The sequence below is a fragment of the Salmo trutta genome, chromosome 21 (assembly GCF_901001165.1).
Source record: "Salmo trutta chromosome 21, fSalTru1.1, whole genome shotgun sequence".
In the NCBI taxonomy this organism is placed as follows: Eukaryota; Metazoa; Chordata; class Actinopteri; order Salmoniformes; family Salmonidae; genus Salmo; species Salmo trutta.
In genome coordinates this window covers 42,269,575-42,289,111 of record NC_042977.1, presented here as the reverse complement: position 1 = coordinate 42,289,111, position 19,537 = coordinate 42,269,575, and the positions used below count along the sequence as shown (strand labels likewise).

The 19,537-nt window shown below is 41.4% G+C and overlaps 1 protein-coding gene across 1 annotated transcript in view; it reads right to left on the bottom strand.

Moving 5' to 3' along the window:
- LOC115156469 (uncharacterized) overlaps positions 1–19,537 on the bottom strand; it is a 39,815-nt gene that overhangs the window by 16,985 nt on the left and 3,293 nt on the right. Inside the window, exons 3-5 of the mRNA XM_029703890.1 lie at positions 11,602–11,605; positions 9,223–9,446; positions 1,300–1,376 (exon numbers count right to left, since the gene is read on the bottom strand). Of these exons, the coding sequence (XP_029559750.1) occupies positions 1,300–1,376; positions 9,223–9,446; positions 11,602–11,605 (305 nt within the window). The remainder of the gene's footprint in view (positions 1–1,299; positions 1,377–9,222; positions 9,447–11,601; positions 11,606–19,537) is intronic.

Here is a 19,537-nt window from a genome sequence, read left to right as displayed (position 1 = left end):
GACCTTTGGCTTTTGGTCACATTGGTTATTACCTCATAATATAGTCTTCTAATCATTAGGTTTGGAAGTGAAGTGTAGTGGAGAAGGTGGAAAGTTTGAAGTTCCTCAGCGTACACATCACAGACAGCGTGGTGAAGAAGGCGCAACAGTGCCTCTTCAACCTCAGGAGGCTGAAAAAATGTGGCTTGTCACCAAAAACACTCACAAACTTTTACAGATGCACAATCGAGAGCATTCTGTCTGGCTGTATCACCGCCTGGTACGGCAACTGCTCCGCCCACAACCATAAGGCTCTCCAGAGGGTAGTGAGGTCTGCACAACGCATCACCGGGGGCAAACTACCTGCCCTCCAGGACACCTACACCACCAGATGTCACAGGAAGGCCAGAAAGATCAGCAAGGACAACAACCACCCGAGCCACTGCCTGTTCACCCCACTATCATCCAGAAGGTGAAGTCAGTACAGGTGCATCAAAGCTGGGACCGAGAGACTGAAAAACAGCTTCTATCTCAAGGCCATTTGACTGTTAAACAGCCATCACTAACAATGAGTGGCTGCTGCCAACATACAGACTCAACCTCGAGCCACTTTAATAATTAATAATTGGGTGTAAAAAATGTATCACTAGTCACTTTAAACAATGGCAATTTATATAATGTTTACATACCCTACATTACTCATCTCAGGATGTGTATACTGTACCCTACACCATCTACTGCTCCTTCCTATGCCGTTCGGCCTTCACTCATCCTTACGTTTATATGTACATATTCTTAATCATTCCTTTACACTTGTGTGTATAAGGCAGTTGTGAAATTGTTAGTTTACTTGTTAGATATTACTGCACGGTCGGAACTAGAAGCACAAGCATTTCGCTACACTCGCATTAGCATCTGCTAACCATGTGTATGTGACCAATAACATTTGATTTGAATGAATGATTTACAATCAAATATGTTTCATCAACAAAGTAATACAGGAATGTGCTCTCTCAGCAAAACTCATATCATCATATACACTATCAACAAGCCCCACCTGAACGTCCTTTGTCTTGTGATCATGGATGGTGTCAATGTTTACATGATTTTGGTTAAAGGTATCAGTACTTACTTGAGCACAAATGTGTTTGAGAGAGAGACAGAGAAGAGAGACAACGAGAGAGAGACAAAATGTATGAAATTCTTAGTTATTTTTCCTGTGCTCACTAGTCTTCCAGGTACTTTATTACACAACACAGTGTTCACTAGTCTTCCAGGTGCTTTATTACACAACACAGTGTTCACTAGTGTTCCAGGTACTTTATTACACAACACAGTGTTCACTAGTCTCCCAGGTACTTTATTACACAACACAGTGTTCACTAGTCTTCCAGGTAGAGCAGGATAAATTCATGACAGTACTGAGAGAAAATCTGCATTTATTCATCAAATGTTGTAGCTACAGTATAATATTGCCAATAAGTGTATTTCAAGGACTGAACTTATACTGATCTACATTTGCCTTTTGGTTTAATGTGTTATTATTTCAAGAATATGTATTCTAATCATTAGTTATGTCAGTATACAAATAGTTTCATAAAATGTTCCATCACAAAAGGTCAAGCAGAAATTTGCTGTCTCAGTTTTCAATGATGGTATGAGTGCTCACGTGTGTGTGTGTGTGTGTGTGTGGACTCATGTGTGTGCTGATGGTGTCCATCAGTGCCCTGTACCAGTCATTGATGACACCGTTGTTCTCTGACTGGATCAGCAGCTCTGTACTCTGATGGGTTTTCAGCTGCAAGGAGACCAGGAAGTTGACTTTACTACCAGGTTAAATAGTACATGTTAGTCGTCTCTCACCAGCTGTCAGTCAGCTCTCACTGGCTCATAGTAATCCGTTGCCTTGTGATAACTGGGACACGTGTAGATCGCAGCCAAACAATGAGGTGGTAAATCAATCTGATTCACCACATGATCACTTTTATCTGATTTCTATGGTCCTATAATAACCATGTGACACAGCAAACAGGACAAAAGATGCATTCAACTCATACCAATAAATGATTTACCTTTGCATTTTGGCTTAAAGTAATTTTTTAAATAAATTCATAATATAGTATTCTAATCATTACATATGGAACTATGTGAATGATTAATAATTTTTTTAAATCCCATCATCAAAGTAAAACAGAAATATGCCTTCTCAAAAATAAGTCATATAGTGATATAGAGTGTCAACAAGCCCCAGCTGAAAGACCTTTGCCTTGTGTGGCTAAATGGTGGTTGATGAAACTAGTAGTCAGTCATTCTGCCCACGTATGAACAGTAATCACAGTGTGTGTGTGTGTGTGTGTGTGTGTGTGTGTGTGTGTGTGTGTGTGTGTGTGTGTGTGTGTGTGTGTGTGTGTGTGTGTGTGTGTGTGTGTGTGTTAACACTTTATTTCACAATACTCAACACAGTGTTTACTAGTCTTCAATGTACAGTAGAAAATATATGTAGGAAAAGGAAAATCTGTTTCTTTACATTGATTAAAGATATAATACTGTACAGTATAATATTTACAAGACATTTACATTTTCATCCTGAGTCATTTGTTATAAATTTCCTAATTTCAACACTGAGGTGTGTATTTCTTTTGTTGTTTTATTTAAAGTTTTATTACGTTTTCATGTTTTTCCCAATCAACAAACAAAACACATTCCACATTCACAGACGTGTCTGACATAAATAATATAATAAAATACAATAGAAAACCAAACAAACAACAAATGTGCAGCAGCACTATCTGTGATCATGTTAGCTATTTCCAGCTTTAGCTGAGACAACGAGCAAATAATGAGTTTTTACAGCAGCTTACACAACATGTACAGGGCCTTCGGAAAGTATCCAGACCCCTTGACTTTTTCCACATTTTGTTACGTTACAGCCTTATTCTAAAATGTATTAAATATAAAAACATCCTCAGCAATCAAAACATAAAGACACGAGTTCATATCAAACTGTACATCTAGTATTTTGTGTATAGCAGTATGTATAGATTGACAAAATATAGTAATCTCTCTACAACTCCAAAATACATGCATATAGGTTCCACTTTCAGAGGTCCATATTTTACAATCAGGATAAATGTCTGTATTCATTCTAGTGAGTCTCACTGGGGTGTAATAACATGTGTATAAACATTTGTAATTAGATTCTTTCATTTTTACATTAGTAGAGGATCAGTATACCTTGTAGCAAACATCCACCATAACTCGTCACTGATAGTCAGACAGAGATCCTTTTCCCAGATTATTTTCACCGTAGTAAAGGAGGAGCCCACATTCTCAGAAAGGAGTCTATAGATAAAGGAGATTTAGTCTTTGATGGATTGTCCTGTAGCAAGAAGGTTCTCAACTTCATTCAGCTGAACTCTAACTCTCCCTTGGAAGTGAATGAGGAAATGACGTGTCTAATTTGAAGATATATATTTTTTAAATGATGTTGGCACATTGAATTCACTGCAGAGCTCTTGAAAGGATTTCAGTGTAGTTATGTTGTGATGAAACACATCTGAAAAGGTCCTGATCCCCAGAATACACCAAAGATTAAAGTTGGCATCGCTCAGTTCTTTTAGCAAGTCTGGGTTGTATACTATAGGTGAATTGCATCCCTCAGGGCTTTTAGCAAATCTGGGTTGTATACTATAGGTGAGAGGCATCCCTCAGGGCTTTTAGCAAATCTGACTGGTATACTATAGGTGAGAGGCATCTCTCAGGGCTTTTAGCAAGTCTGGGTTGTATACTATAGGTGAGAGGCATCCCTCAGGGCTTTTAGCAAGTCTGGGCTGTATACTATAGGTGAGTGGCATCCCTCAAGACTTTTAGCAAGTCTGGGTTGTATACTATAGGTGAGTGGCATCCCTCAGGGCTTTTAGCAAGTCTGGGTTGTATACTATAGGTGAGAGGCATCCCTCAGGGCTTTTAGCAAGTCTGGGCTGTATACTATAGGTGAGAGGCATCCCTCAGGGCTTTTAGCAAGTCTGGGTTGTATACTATAGGTGAGAGGCATCACTCAGGGCTTTTAGCAAGTCTGGGTTGTATACTATAGGTGAGAGGCATCACTCAGGGCTTTTAGCAAGTCTGGGTTGTATACTATAGGTGAATGGCATCCCTCAGGACTTTTAGCAAGTCTGGGTTGTATACTATAGGTGAATGGCATCACTCAGGACTTTTGGCAATTCTGGGTTGCATAACATAGGCGAGTGAGAGCATATCTGGGAGGAAATGCCAAGGTATTTCCTACAGTCCTTCCATGCTAGTGTTGTCAATCACAAAGGTTTTGGCTATGTTGCCCACTTCACTAATGTTATTCATGAATATAATTGAGTTTAGGACAATGAACCACATGATTGGGCCTCTATCTGAATCCACATTGAGTTTTGTCTGTTTGTGATCCGTGTTATCATGTTGTGGATTTGGGTAGACCAGTAGTACAATTGGTGCCAGGGATAGGCAAGACCACCACTAGATTCAGGTTTCAATAGAGTGGAGAACTTGATCCTAGGTTTTTTATTGCCTATATAAATTTGGTGATGCTTTGGTTGGTTGTTTTGAAAAAATAAACTGGGAGATAGCATGGGAGCATCTGAAATAAATAGTTCAACCTAGGGAGGATGTTCATACAGATAACATTGATTCTTCCCACGAAGCTGATTGGGAGGGAGATCCAGGTTCAGAGATCATTCCTAATTGGATGGGAGGGATTTCTCAGGGTTGGATATGTAGAGTAAGACATCATTCTGTACTGAAGGTCGTCTGCAGAAACATTCATAATACTTGGATTGCTCCTCATCAACTCCTCCAAAGGCTCCACCCCCAACCAGCAGAGCAGGGGGGACAGAGAGCATCCTTGTCTCCATCCTGCTGAACACCTTCTCAGCCTCCAGTGAAGCCAGCAAGACAGGGGTGTGGAATACCTTCTCAGCCTCCAGTGAAGCCAGCAAGACAGGGGTGTGGAATACCTTCTCAGCCTCCAGTGAAGCCAGCATGACAGGGGTCTTCTGTGAGCTTACTTGATCAATAATATCAAAAAGACGGCGAATGTTATCAGAAGAGTACATGTCTGTTTTGGCGAGCAATTTGGTAATTATTTTGTAGAGGAAATCCAACAAGCAGGATAGAGGGTCGTTGTCTTTTATTAACAACACTGTAATGAGGGCTGTTTACATAGTCTGGGAAAGCTCTGTTTTAACAACACTGTCATGAGGGCTCTGTACATAGAGTCTGGGAAAGCTTTGGCATGAAAATGGGTTTAAGCTGGAGCCAAAAAGATTTGTAGAATTCTCTGGAAAATCAAATCAAATCAAAAGTGTATTTGTCACGTGCGCCGAATACAACAGGTGTAGACCTTACAGTGAAATGCTTACTTACAAGCTCTAACAAATAGTGCAAAAACTGTTTTTACCCCCAAGCCGTAAGACTCCTGAACAGGTAATCAATTGGCTACCCAGACTATTTGCATTGCCCTCTTTTACTCTGCTGCTACTCTCTGTTTATCATATATGCATTGTCACTTTAACTATACATTCATGTACATACTAGATCAATTGCCCCGACCTAGCAGTGCTCCCGCACATTGGCTAACCGGGCTATCTGCATTGTGTCCCGCCACCCAACACCTGCCAATCCGTCTTTTACGCTACTGCTACTCTCTGTTCATCATATATGCATAGTCACTTTAACCATATCTACATGTTCAGTCGTGGCCAAACGTTTTGAGAATGACACAAATATTAATTTTCACTAAGTCTGCTGCCTCAGTTTGTATCATGGCAATTTGCATATACTCCAGAATGTTATGAAGAGTGATCAGATGAATTGCAATTAATTGCAAAGTCCCTCTTTGCCATGCAAATGAACTGAATCCCCCAAAAAGATTTCCACTGTATTTCAGCCCTGCCACAAAAGGACCAGCTGACATCATGTCAGTGATTCTCTCGTTAACACAGGTGTGAGTGTTGACGAGGACAAGACTGGAGATCAACTCTGTCATGCTGATTGAGTTCGAGTAACAGACTGGAAGCTTCGAAAAGAGGGTGGTGCTTGGATTCATTGTTCTTCCTCTGTCAGCCATGGTTACCTGCAAGGAAACATGCCGTCATCATTGCTTTGCACAAAAAGGGCTTCACAGGCAAGGATATTGTTGCCAGTAAGATTTCACCTAAATCAACCATTTATCGGATCATCAAGAACTTCAAGGAGAGCGGTTCAATTGTTATGAGGAAGGCTTCAGGGCGCCCAAGAAAGTCCAGCAAGCGCCAGGACCATCTCCTAAAGTTGATTCAGCTGCAGGATCGGGGCACCACCAGTACAGAGCTTGCTCAGGAATGGCAGCAGGCAGGTGTGAGTGCATCTGCACGCACAGTGAGGCGAAGACTTTTGGAGGATGGCCTGGTGTCAAGAAGGGCAGCAATGAAGCCACTTCTCTCCAGGAAAAACATCAGGAACAGACTGATATTCTGCAAAAGGTACAGGGATTGGACTGCAGAGGACTGGGGTAAAGTCATTTTCTCTGATGAATCCCCTTTCCTATTGTTTGGAGCATCCAGAAAAAAGCTTGTCCAGAGAAGACAAGGTGAGCGCTACCATCAGTCCTGTGTCATGCCAACAGTAAAGCATCCTGAGACCATTCATGTGTGGGGTTGCTTCTCAGCCAAGGGAGTGGGCTCACTGACAATTTTGCCTAAGAACACAGCCATGAATAAAGAATTGTACCAACACATCCTCCGAGAGCAACTTCTCCCAACCATCCAGGAACAGTTTGGTGATGAACAATGCCTTTTCCAGCATGATGGAGCATCTTGCCATAAGGCAACTAAGTGGCTCGGGCAACAAAACATTGATATTTTGGGTCCATGGCCAGGAAACTCCCCAGACCTTAATCCCATTGAGAACTTGTGGTCAATCCTCAAGAGGCGGGTGGACAAACAAAACCCCACAAATTCTGACAAACTCCAAGCATTGATTATGCAAAATGGGATGTCATCAGTCAGGATGTGGCCAAGAAGTTAATTGACAGCATGCCAGGGCGGATTGCAGAGGTCTTGAAAAAGAAGGGTCAACACTGCAAATATTGACTCTTTGCATCAACTTCATGTAATTGTCAATAAAAGCCTTTGACACTTATGAAATGCTTGTAATTATACTTAAGTATTCCATAGTAACATCTGACAAAAATATCTAAAGACATTGAAGCAGCAAACTTTGTGGAAACTAATATTTGTGTGATTCTCAAAACTTTTTGCTACGACTGTATATACTACCTCAATCAGCTAGACTAACCGGTGTCTGTATGTAGCCTCGCTATTTTTCTTCCCTCGCTGCTGCTATTTTTCACTGTCTTTTTACTGGTGTTTTTATTTCTTTACTTACCTATTGTTCACCTAATACCTTTTTTGCACTATTGGTTAGAACCTGTAAGTAAGCATTTCACTGTAAGGTCTACCTGTTGTATTCGGCACACGTGACAAATAAACTTTGATTTGATTTGGAATAGGCGCTAGCTTTTTCTGAAGGTAGCTGTTTCTTGGAGGCTTTTTCTGCGGCTGTTGCTAGAGTCCAGGTAAAAATGTCACATATTGGGGAGTTGCAGCTATGAGACAAGATCGTAATTTGAAATGACAAAATTGGGGAGAATTTGTGTTTCATTGAATCTGAAATACATACATTTGTAATTTACATAAGTATTTACACCCTTTTGCTATGATACACCAAATTGAGCTCAGGTGCATCTAATTTCCTTTTAACATCCTTGAGATGTCATTACAACTTGATTGGAGTCCATCTGCGGCCAATTCAATTGTTTGGACATAACTTAGAAAGAAACACACCTGTCTATATAATGTACCACAGTTGATAGTGCATGTCAGAGAAGAAACTATACCATTAAGTCCAAGGAACTATCTGGAGATCTCTGAGATAGAATTGTGATAAGACATATATCTGGTGAAGACTATAAAACAATTTCTAGAGTGTTAAATGTTTCGAAGAGCACAGTAATCTCCATCAATAGGACAAATATGGAACATTCCAGACTCTGCCTAGAGCTGGCTTTCTGACCAAACTGAGCAGCCGAGAAAGAAGGACCTTGGTCAGGGAGGTGACCAAGAACCCAATGACCAATCTGACAGAACTACAGAGTTCCTTGGTTGAGATGGGAGAACCTGACAGAAGGACAACAGTCTCTACAGCACTTCACCAATCTGGGCTTAATGGGAGAGTGGCCAGACAGAAGCCACTCCTGAGAAAAAGGCACATGAGAGCACACCTGGAGTTTGCAAAAAGTAATGTGAAAGATTCTGAGAGCGTAAGGCAAAATATTATGTGATCTGATGATACAGAAATGTAACTCTTTGGCCTGAATGCAAAGTGCTATGTCTGGAGATAACCAGGCACAGCTCATCACCCATCTAACACCATCCCTACCGTGAAGCATGGTGGTGGCAGCATCATGCTATAGGAGATGCTTTTCAGCATCAGGGAAACTGGTAAGGATAGAGGGAACAATGAATGGAGCCAAATACAGGTAAATCCTTGATAATAACTTGCTTCAGAGTGCAAACGACCTTAGACTGGGGCAAAGATTGATATTCCAACAGGACAATGATCCCAGCATACAGCAAACAAACATTGGAATGGCTTCAGAACAAGAATGTGAAAGTCCTTGAGTATCCCAGCCAGCCCAGACCTGAAACCCACTGAAAATCTGTGGAAAGACTTGAAGATTGCTGTTCACCGCAGCTCCCCTGTCCTCTTAAACCATGACCTGGTGATAACTGGGACACGTGTAGATATGAAGTCTAACAACAAGGTGATAAATCAAACTGATTCACCTCATGATTATTTTATATGATTTCTGTGGTCCTGTAATAACCATGTGACACAGCAAACAGAACAAAGATGATAATAAACGTGTTCTAGGGAGATTAAAATGATCTACCTAAGTTAGTTATGCAAGTATAAGCATTATTTAATCATATTAGCCATCAAAGGTCAAGTAGAAATGTGCTGTCTCAGCATAAACCTCATATAATGAAATGAAGTACAAACAAGTATAACCTGAACAAACTTTGCTTTGTGTACATGTATGGCTGAACAGTGTGCGTGTTTTTGGTTGAAGGTATCAGTGCTGACATGGGCAAAAGTGTGTGTGAGAGAGACAACATATATGACATTAGTCATCTTTCCTGCCTTTTGATACTTTATTACACAACACAGTGTTCACTAGTCTTCCAGGTACTTTATTACACAACACAATGTTCACTAGTCTTCCAGGTACTTTATTACACAACACAGTGCTCACTAGTCTCCCAGGTACTTTATTACACAACACAATGTTCACTAGTCTTCCAGGTACTTTATTACACAACACAGTGTTCACTAGTCTTCCAGGTACTTTATTACACAACACAGTGTTCACTAGTCTTCCAGGTAGAGCAGGATAAATTCATGACAGTACTGAGAGAAAATCTGCATTTATTCATCAAATGTTGTAGCTACAGTATAATATTGCCAATAAGTGTATTTCAAGGACTGAACTTATACTGATCTACATTTGGCTTTTGGTTTAATGTGTTATTATTTCAAGAACATTTATTCTAATCATTAGTTATGTCAGTATACAAATAGTTTCATAAAACTTTCCATAACAAAAGGTCAAGCAGAAATTTGCTGTCTCAGCAAAAACAAATATAATAAAATCCAGTATCAACAAGCCCCACCTGAAAGACCTTTGTCTTGTTTTCAATGATGGTATGAGTGCTCACGTGTGTGTGTGTGTGTGTGTGTGTGTGTGTGTGTGTGTGTGTGTGTGTGTGTGTGTGTGTGTGTGTGTGTGTGTGTGTGTGTGTGTGTGTGTGTGTGTGTGTGTGTGTGTGTGTGTGTGTGTGTGTGTGTGTGTGTGTGTGTGTGTGTGTGTGTGTGTGTGTGTGTGTGGACTCATGTTTGTGCTGATGGTGTCCATCAGTGCCCTGTACCAGTCATTGATGACGCCGTCGTTCTCTGACTGGATCAGCAGCTCTGTACTCTGATGGGTTTTCAGCTGCAAGGAGACCAGGAAGTTGACTTTACTACCAGGTTAAATAGTACATGTTAGTCGTCTCTCACCAGCTGTCAGTCAGCTCTCACTGGCTCATAGTAATCCGTTGCCTTCTGATAACTGGGACACGTGTAGATCGCAGCCAAACAATGAGGTGGTAAATCAATCTGATTCACCACATGATCACTTTTATCTGATTTCTATGGTCCTATAATAACCATGTGACACAGCAAACAGGACAAAAGATGCATTCAACTCATACCAATAAATGATTTACCTTTGCATTTTGGCTTAAAGTAATTTTTTAAATATATTCATAATATAGTATTCTAATCATTACATATGAAACTATGTGAATGATTAATAATTTTTAGAAATCCCATCATCAAAGTAAAACAGAAATATGCCTTCTCAAAATAAGTCATATAGTGATATAGAGTGTCAACAAGCCCCAGCTGAAAGACCTTTGACTTGTGTGGCTAAATGGTTATTGATGAAACTAGTAGTCAGTCATTCTGCCCACGTATGAACAGTAATCACAGTGTGTGTGTGTGTGTGTGTGTGTTTTAACGCTTTATTTCACAATACTCAACACAGTGTTTACTAGTTTTCAATGTACAGTAGAAAATATATGTAGAAAAAGGAAAATGTGTTTCTTTACATTGATTAAAGATATGATACTGTACAGTACAATATTTACAAGACATTTACATTTGTTATAAATTTCCTAATTTCAACACTGAGGTGTGTATTTCTTTTGTTGTTTTATTTAAAGTTTTATTACGTTTTCATGTTTTTCCCAATCAACAAACAAAACACATTCCACATTCACAGACGTGTCTGACATAAATAATATAATAAAATACAATAGAAAACCAAACAAACAACAAATGTGCAGCAGCACTATCTGTGATCATGTTAGCTATTTCCAGCTTTAGCTGAGACAATGAGCAAATAATGAGTTTTTACAGCAGCTTACACAACATGTACAGTGCCTTCGGAAAGTATCCAGACCCCTTGACTTTTTCCACATTTTGTTACGTTACAGCCTTATTCTAAAATGTATTAAATATAAAAACATCCTCAGCATTCAAAACATAAAGACACAGGTTCATATCAAACTGTACATCTAGTATTTAGTGTATAGCAGTATGTATAGATTGCCAAAATCTGGTAATCTCTCTACAACTCCAAAATACATGCATATAGGTTCCACTTTCAGAGGTACATCTTTTACAATCAGGATAAATGTCTGTATTCATTCTATTGAGTCTCACTGGGGTGTAATAACATGTGTATAAACATTTGTAATTAGATTCTTTCATTTTTACATTCGTAGAGGAGCAGTATACCTTGTAGCAAACATCCACCATAACTCATCACTGATAGTCAGACAGAGATCCTTTTCCCAGATTCTTTTCACCGTAGTAAAGGAGGAGCCCACATTCTCAGAAATTAGTCTATAGATAAAGGAGATTTAGTCTTTGATGGATTGTCCTGTAGCAAGAAGGGTCTCAACTTCATTCAGCTGAGCTCTAAACCTCCCTTGGAAGTGAATGAGGAAATGACGTGTCTAATTTGAAGATATTTTTTTTTTAATGATGTTGGCACATTGAATTCACTGCAGAGCTCTTGAAAGGATTTCAGTGTAGTTATGTTGTGATGAAACAGGTCTGAAAAGGTCTTGATCCCCAGAATACACCAAAGATTAAAGTTGGCATCCCTCATGTCTTTTAGCAAGTCTGGGTTGTATACTATAGGTGAGTGGCATCACTCAGGGCTTTTAGCAAGTCTGGGTTGCATACCATAGGTGAGTGAGAGCATATCTGGGAGGAAATGCCAAGGTATTTCCTATAGTTCTTCCATGCTAGTGCTGTCAATCACAAAGGTTTTGGCTATGTTGCCCACTTCACTAACGTTATTCATGAATATAATTGAGTTTAGGGCAATGAACCACATGATTGGGCCTCTATCTGAATCCACATTGAGTTTTGTCTGTTTGTGACCCATGTTAGCATGTGCATATTTGGGTAGACCAGTAGTATAATTGAAGCCAGGGAAGGGCAAGACCACCCTTAGATTCAGGTTTCAATAGAGTGGAGAACTTGATCCTAGGTTTTTTTATTGCCTATATAAATTTGGTGATGCTTTGGTTGGTTGTTTTGAAAAAATAAACTGGGAGATAACATGGGAGCATCTGAAATCTAGGGAGGATGTTCATACAGATAACATTGATTCTTCCCACTAAGCTGATTGGGAGGGAGATCCAGGTTCAGAGATCATTCTAGATTGGATGGGAGGGAGGGATTTCTCAGGGTTGGATATGTAGAGTAAGACATCATTCTGTACTGAAGGTCGTCTGCAGAAACATTCAAAATACTTGGATTGCTCCTCATCAACTCCTCCAAAGGCTCCGCCCCCAAATAGTAGAGCAGGGGGGATAGAGAGCATCCTTGTCTCCATCCTGTTGAACACCTTCTCAGCATCCAGTGAAGCCAGCAGGACAGGGGCGTGGAACACCTTCTCAGCCTCTAGTGAAGCCAGCAGGACAGGGGTGTGGAACACCTTCTCAGCCTCCAGTGAAGCCAGCAGAACAGGGGCGTGGAACACCTTCTCAGCCTCCAGTGAAGCCAGCAGGACAGGGGCGTGGAACACCTTCTCAGCCTCCAGTGAAGCCAGCAGGACAGGGGCGTGGAACACCTTCTCAGCATCCATTGAAGCCAGCAGGACAGGGGTCTTCTGTGAGCTTACTTGATCAATAATATCAAGAAGACGGCAAATGTTATCAGAAGACTACATGTCTCTGATAAATCCAGTTTGGTCAGCTTTTATTATTTTTTGGAAGAAGAGTGTTTAGTCTTTCGGCGAGCAATATGGTAATTATTTTGTAGTGGAAATCCAACAAGCAGGATAGAGGGTCCTTGTCTTTTATTAACAACACTGTAATGAGGGCTCTGTACATAGAGTCTGGGAAAGCTCTGTTTTAACAACACTGTAATGAGGGCTGTTTACATAGAGTCTGGGAAAGCTCTGTTTAACAACACTGTCATGAGGGCTCTGTACATAGAGTCTGGGAAAGCATTGGCATGAAAATAGGTTTACGCTGGAGCCAAAAAGATTTCGTAGAATTCTCTGGAAAATCAAATCAAAGTGTATTTGTCACGTGCACCGAATATAACAGGTGTAGACCTCACCGTGAAATGCTTACTTACAAGCTCTAACAAATAGTGCAAAAACAGTTTTTACCCCCAAGCCGTAAGACTCCTGAACAGGTAATCAATTGGCTACCCAGACTATTTGCATTGCCCTCTTTTACTCTGTTGCTACTTTCTTTTTATCATATGTGCATAGTCACTTTAACTATACATTCATGTACATACTAGATCAATTGCCACGACCAACCAGTGCTCCCGCACATTGGCTAACTGGGCTATCTGCATTGTGTCCCACCACCCACCACCCACCACCCACCACCCGCCAACCCGTCTTTAATGCTACTGCTACTCTCTGTTCATCATATATGCATAGTAACTTTAACCAAATCTACATGTACAGTCGTGACCAAAAGTTTTGAGAATGACACAAATATTAATTTTCACAAAGTCTGCTGCCTCAGTTTGTATGATGGCAATTTGCATATGCTCCAGAATGTTATGAAGAGTGATCAGAGAAGTTGCAATTAATTGCAAAGTCCCTCTTTGCCATGCAAATGAACTGAATCCGCAAAGAAACATTTCCACTGCACTTCAGCCCTGCCACAAAAGGACCAGCTGACATCATGTCAGTGATTCTCTCGTTAACACAGATGTGAGTGTTGACGAGGACAAGACTGGAGATCAACTCTGTCATGCTGATTGAGTTCGAATAACAGACTGGAAGCTTCAAAAGGAGGGTGGTGCTTGGAATCATTGTTCTTCCTCTGTCAGCCATGGTTACCTGCAAGGAAACACGTGCCGTCATCATTGCTTTGCACAAAAAGGGCTTCACAGGCAAGGATATTGCTGCCAGTAAGATTGCACCTAAATCAACCATTTATCGGATCATCAAGAACTTCAAGGAGAGCGGTACAATTGTTGTGAAGAAGGCTTCAGGAAGTCCAGCAAGAGCCAGGACCATCTCCTAAAGTTGATTCAGCTGCGGGATCGGGGCACCACCAGTACAGAGCTTGCTCGGGAATGGCAGCAGGCAGGTGTGAGTGCATCTGCACGCACAGTGAGGCAAAGACTTTTGGAGGATGGCCTGGTGTCAAGAAGGGCAGCAAAGAAGCCACTTCTCTCCAGGAAAAACATCAGGGACAGACTGATATTCTGCAAAAGGTACAGGGATTGGACTGCTGAGGACTGGGGTAAAGTTATTCTCTCTGATGAATCCCCTTTCCTATTGTTTGGGGCATCCGGAAAAAAGCTTGTCCGGAGAAGACAAGGTGAGCGCTACCATCACTCCTGTGTCATGCCAACAGTAAAGCATCCCTAGACCATTCATGTGTGGGGTTGTTTCTCAGCCAAGGGAGTGGGCTCACTCACAATTTTGCCTAAGAACACAGCCATGAATAAAGAATGGTACCAACGTATCCTCCGAGAGCAACTCCTCCCAAACATCCAGGAACAGTTTGGTGACAAACAATGCCTTTTCCAGCATGATGGAGCATCTTGCCATAAGGAAAAAGTGATAACTAAGTGGCTCGGGCAACAAAACATTGATATTTTGGGTCCATGGCCAGAAAACTCCCCAGACCTTAATCCCATTGAGAACTTGTGGTCAATCCTCAAGACGCAGGTGGACAACAAAACCCCACAAATTCTGACAAACTCCAAGCATTGACTATGCAAGAATGGGCTGCCATCAGTCAGAATGTGGTCCAGAAGTTCATTGACAGCATGCCAGGGCGGATTGCAGAGGTCTTGAAAAAGAAGGGTCAACACTGCAAATATTGACTCTTTGCATCAACTTCATGTAATTGTCAATAAAAGCCTTTGACACTTCTGAAATGCTTGTAATTATACTTAAGTATTCCATTGTAACATCTGACAAAAATATCTAAAGACACTGAAGCAGCAAACTTTGTGGAAATTAATATTTCTGTGATTCTCAAGACTTTTTGCTACAACTGTACATACTACCTCAATCAGCCTGCCTAACCGGTGTCTGTATGTAGCCTCGCTACTTTTATAGCCTCGCTTCTGCTATTTTTCACTGTCTTTTTACTTGTGTTTTTATTTCTTTACTTACCTATTGTTCACCTACTACCTTTTTTGCACTATTGGTTAGAGCCTGTAAGTAAGCATTTCACTGTAAGGTCTACACCTGTTGTATTCGGCGCACGTGACAAATAAACTTTGATTTGATTTGGAATAGGCGCTAGCTGTTTCTTGGAGGCTTTTTCTGCGGCTATTGCTAGAGTCCAGGTAAAAATGTCACATATTGGGGAGATGCAGCCACGAGACAAGATCGTAATTGTAAATGACAAAATTGGGGAGAATAAGGGCGAAAAAATTCACATGTAATGTTTTTTTTGACTAAAGCTAACGGGGTTCAACTTAAAGTGAAGGTAAGATTACAAATTGGAAATGACTTGTGCGTAGCTCTGAGTTCATGCGGCCATCTCGTTCTAGGGTCACGTGATCCCCTATGTATTTCTTGTATTTTTATTTCACCTACTTTTCACATTGACAACTACCTTAGTTTAAACTATTAGAGAGCAAATGGAGAGCTTCCAATGCTAAGACAATGTTACTAAAAAGTTCCAGCACAGATACAGTGCCTTCAGAAAGTACTCATACCCCTTGACTTATTCCACATGTTGTTGTGTTACAGCGTGAATTCAAAATGGATTTCCCTCACCCATCTACATGCAATACGCCATAATGGCAAAGTGAAAAGATGTTTGACACTATTGCAAATTCATTGAAACTGAAATACATACATTTGTAATTTACATAAGCATTCACACCCTTTTGCTATGATACACCAAATTGAGCTCAGGTGCATCTAATTTCCTTTAAACACCCTTGAGATGTAATTACAACTTGATTGGAGTCCACCTGCGGCCAATTCAATTGTTTGGACATGATTTAGAAAGAAACACACCTGTCTATATAAGGTCCCACAGTTGACAGTGCATGTCAGAGAAGAAACTATACCATGAAGTCCAAGGAACTGTCTGGAGATCTCTGAGATAGAATTGTGATAAGACATATATCTGGTGAAGACAATAAAACAATTTCTAGAGTGTTAAATGTTTCCAAGAGCACAGTGATCTCCATCAATAGGACAAATATGGAACATTCCAGACTCTGCCTAGAGCTGGCCTTCTGACCAAACTGAGCAACCGGGTAAGAGACCAAGAACCCATTGACCAATCTGACAGAAATACAAAGTTCCTTGGTTGAGATGGGAAAACCTGACAGAAGGAGAACAGTCTCTACAGCACTTCACCAATCTATTTGGCCTGAATGCAAAGTACTATGTCTGGAGATAACCAGGCACAGCTCAGCACCCGTCTAACACCATCCCTACCGTGAAGCATGGTGGTGGCAGCATCATGCTATAGGAGATGCTTTTCAGTATCAGGGAAACTGGTAAGGATAGAGGGAACAATGAATGGAGCCAAATACAGGTAAATCCTTGATAATAACTTGCTTCAGAGTGCAAACGACCTTAGACTTGGGCAAAGATTGATATTCCAACAGGACAATGATCCCAGCATACAGCAAACAAACATTGGAATGGCTTCAGAACAAGAATGTGAAAGTCCTTGAGTATCCCAGCCAGCCCAGACCTGAAACCCACTGAAAATCTGTGGAAAGACTTGAAGATTGCTGTTCACCGCAGCTCCCCTGTCCTCTTAAACCATGACCTGGTGATAACTGGGACACGTGTAGATATGAAGTCTAACAACAAGGTGATAAATCAAACTGATTCACCTCATGATTATTTTATATGATTTCTGTGGTCCTATAATAACCATGTGACACAGCATACAGAACAAAGATGATAATATACGTGTTCTAGGGAGATTAAAATGATCTACCTAATTTAGTTATGCAAGTATAAGCATTATTTAATCATATTAGCCATCAAAGGTCAAGTAGAAATGTGCTGTCACAGCAAAACCTCATATTTTATTGATTTATTTATTTCACCTTTATTTATCCAGGTAGGCTAGTTGAGAACAAGTTCTCATTTATATTTGCGACCTGGCCAAGATAAAGCAAAGCAGTTCGACAAATACAACAACACAGAGTTACACATGGAGTAAAACAAACATACAGTCAATAATATAGTAGAAAAATAAGTCTATATACAAAGTGAGCAAATGAGGTGAGATAAGGGAGGTAAAGGCAAAAAGGGCCATGCTGGCAAAGTAAATACAATATAGCAAGTAAAACACTGGAATGGTAGTGCGAAATAGAAATAATGGGGTGCAAAGGAGCAAAATAAATAAATACAGTAGGGGAAGTGTCACGGTACACTAGGAGTGGTGGTTGGAGTCAGGCGCAGAGAGCAGAGTGTAAGTTCAACGTCTTTATTATCTCCGGCACAAACCGGTCACGCCAAAACAGCAGGGCGCGTAAAACAATAGACCAACCCAAAACACAGTCCGGAGAGAAAATAAGTCGTCAGCCAGCACATCCAAAAAAACACGACAGCGAAATAATCCCGCACAAACCTGGGCAGGCTAAACAGGCTTAAATAAAACACAAATCAAGAAACATAACAGGGAACAGGTGCAACCAATAAGACTAAACAAAGAGAAAAGGAAAAAGGGATCAGCGGTGGCTAGTAGGCCGGCGACGACGACCACCGAGCGTCGCCCGAACAGGCAGGGGAGCCACCTTCGGTGGGATTCGTGACAGGAAGAGGTAGTTGTTTGGGCTAAATTATAGACGGGCTATGTACAGGTGCAGTAATCTGTGAGCTGCTCTGACAGCTGGTGCTTAAAGCTAGTGAGGAAGGTAAGTGTTTCCAGTTTCAGAGATTTTTGTAGTTCGTTCCAGTCATTGGCACCCGAGAACTGGAAGGATAGGCGGCCGAAGGAGGAATTGGCTTTGGGGGTGACCAGAGAGATATACCTGCTGGAATGCGTGCTACAGGTGGGTGCTGCTATGGTGACCAGCGAGCTGAGATAAGGGGGAACTTTACCTAGGAGGGGCTTGTAGATGACCTGTACCCAGTGCTTTTGACGACGAGTATGAAGCGAGGGCCAGCCAATGAGAGCGTACAGGTCGCAGTGGTGGGTAGTATATGGGGCTTTAGTGAAAAAATGGATGGCACTGTGATAGACTGCATCCAATTTATTGAGTAGGGTATTGGAGGCTATTTTTTAAATGACATCGCGAAGTCTAGGATCGGTAGGATGGTCAGTTTTACGAGGGTATGTTTGGCAGCATGAGTGAAGGATGCTTTGTTGCGAAATAGGAAGCCAATTCTAGATTTAATTTTGGATTGGAGATGTTTGATGTGAGTCTGGAAGGAGAGTTTACAGTCTAACCAGACACCTAGGTATTTGTAGTTGTCCACATATTCTAAGTCAGAACCGTCCAGAGTAGTGATGCTGGACGGGCGGGCAGGTGCAGGCAGCGATCGGTTGAAGAGCATGCATTTAGTTTTACTTGTATTTAAGAGCAGTTGGAGGCCACGGAAGGAGAGTTGTATGGCATTGAAGCTCGTCTGGAGGGTAGTTAACACAGTGTCCAAAGGCCCGGACAACAGGCCCTCCGATTTGACACACTGAACTCTATCAGAGAAGTAGTTGGTGAACCAGGCCAGGCAATCAGTTGAGAAACCAAGGCTGTTGAGTTTGCCGATGAGGATGTGGTGATTGACAGAGTCGAAAGCCTTGGCCAGGTCAATGAATACGGCTGCACAGAATTGTTTCTTATCGATGGCGGTTAAAATATAGTTTAGGATCTTGAACGTGGCTGAGGTGCACCCATGACCAGCTCTGAAACCAGATAGCATAGCGGAGAAGGTGCGGTGGGATTCGAAATGGTCGGTAATCTGTTTGTTGACTTGGCTTTCGAAGACTTTATAGAGGCAGGGTAGGATAGATATAGGTCTGTAGCAGTTTGGGTCAAGAGTGTGTCCCCCTTTGAAGAGGGGGATGACCGCAGCTGCTTTCCAATCTTTGTGAATCTCAGACGACATGAAAGAGAGGTTGAACAGGCTAGTAATAGGGGTTGCAACAATTTCGGCAGATAATTTTAGAAAGAAAGGGTCCAGATTGTCTAGCCCGGCTGATTTGTAGGGGTCCAGATTTTGCAGCTCTTTCAGAACATCAGCTGACTGGATTTGGGAGAAGGGGAAATGGGGAAGGCTTGGGTGAGCTGCTGTGCGGGGTGCAGTGCTGTTGACCGGGGTAGGGGTAGCCAGGTGGAAAGCATGGCCAGCCATAGAAAAATGCTTATAGAAATTCTCAATTATAGTGGATTTATCGGTGGTGACAGAGTTTCCTATCCTCAGTGCAATGGGCAGCTG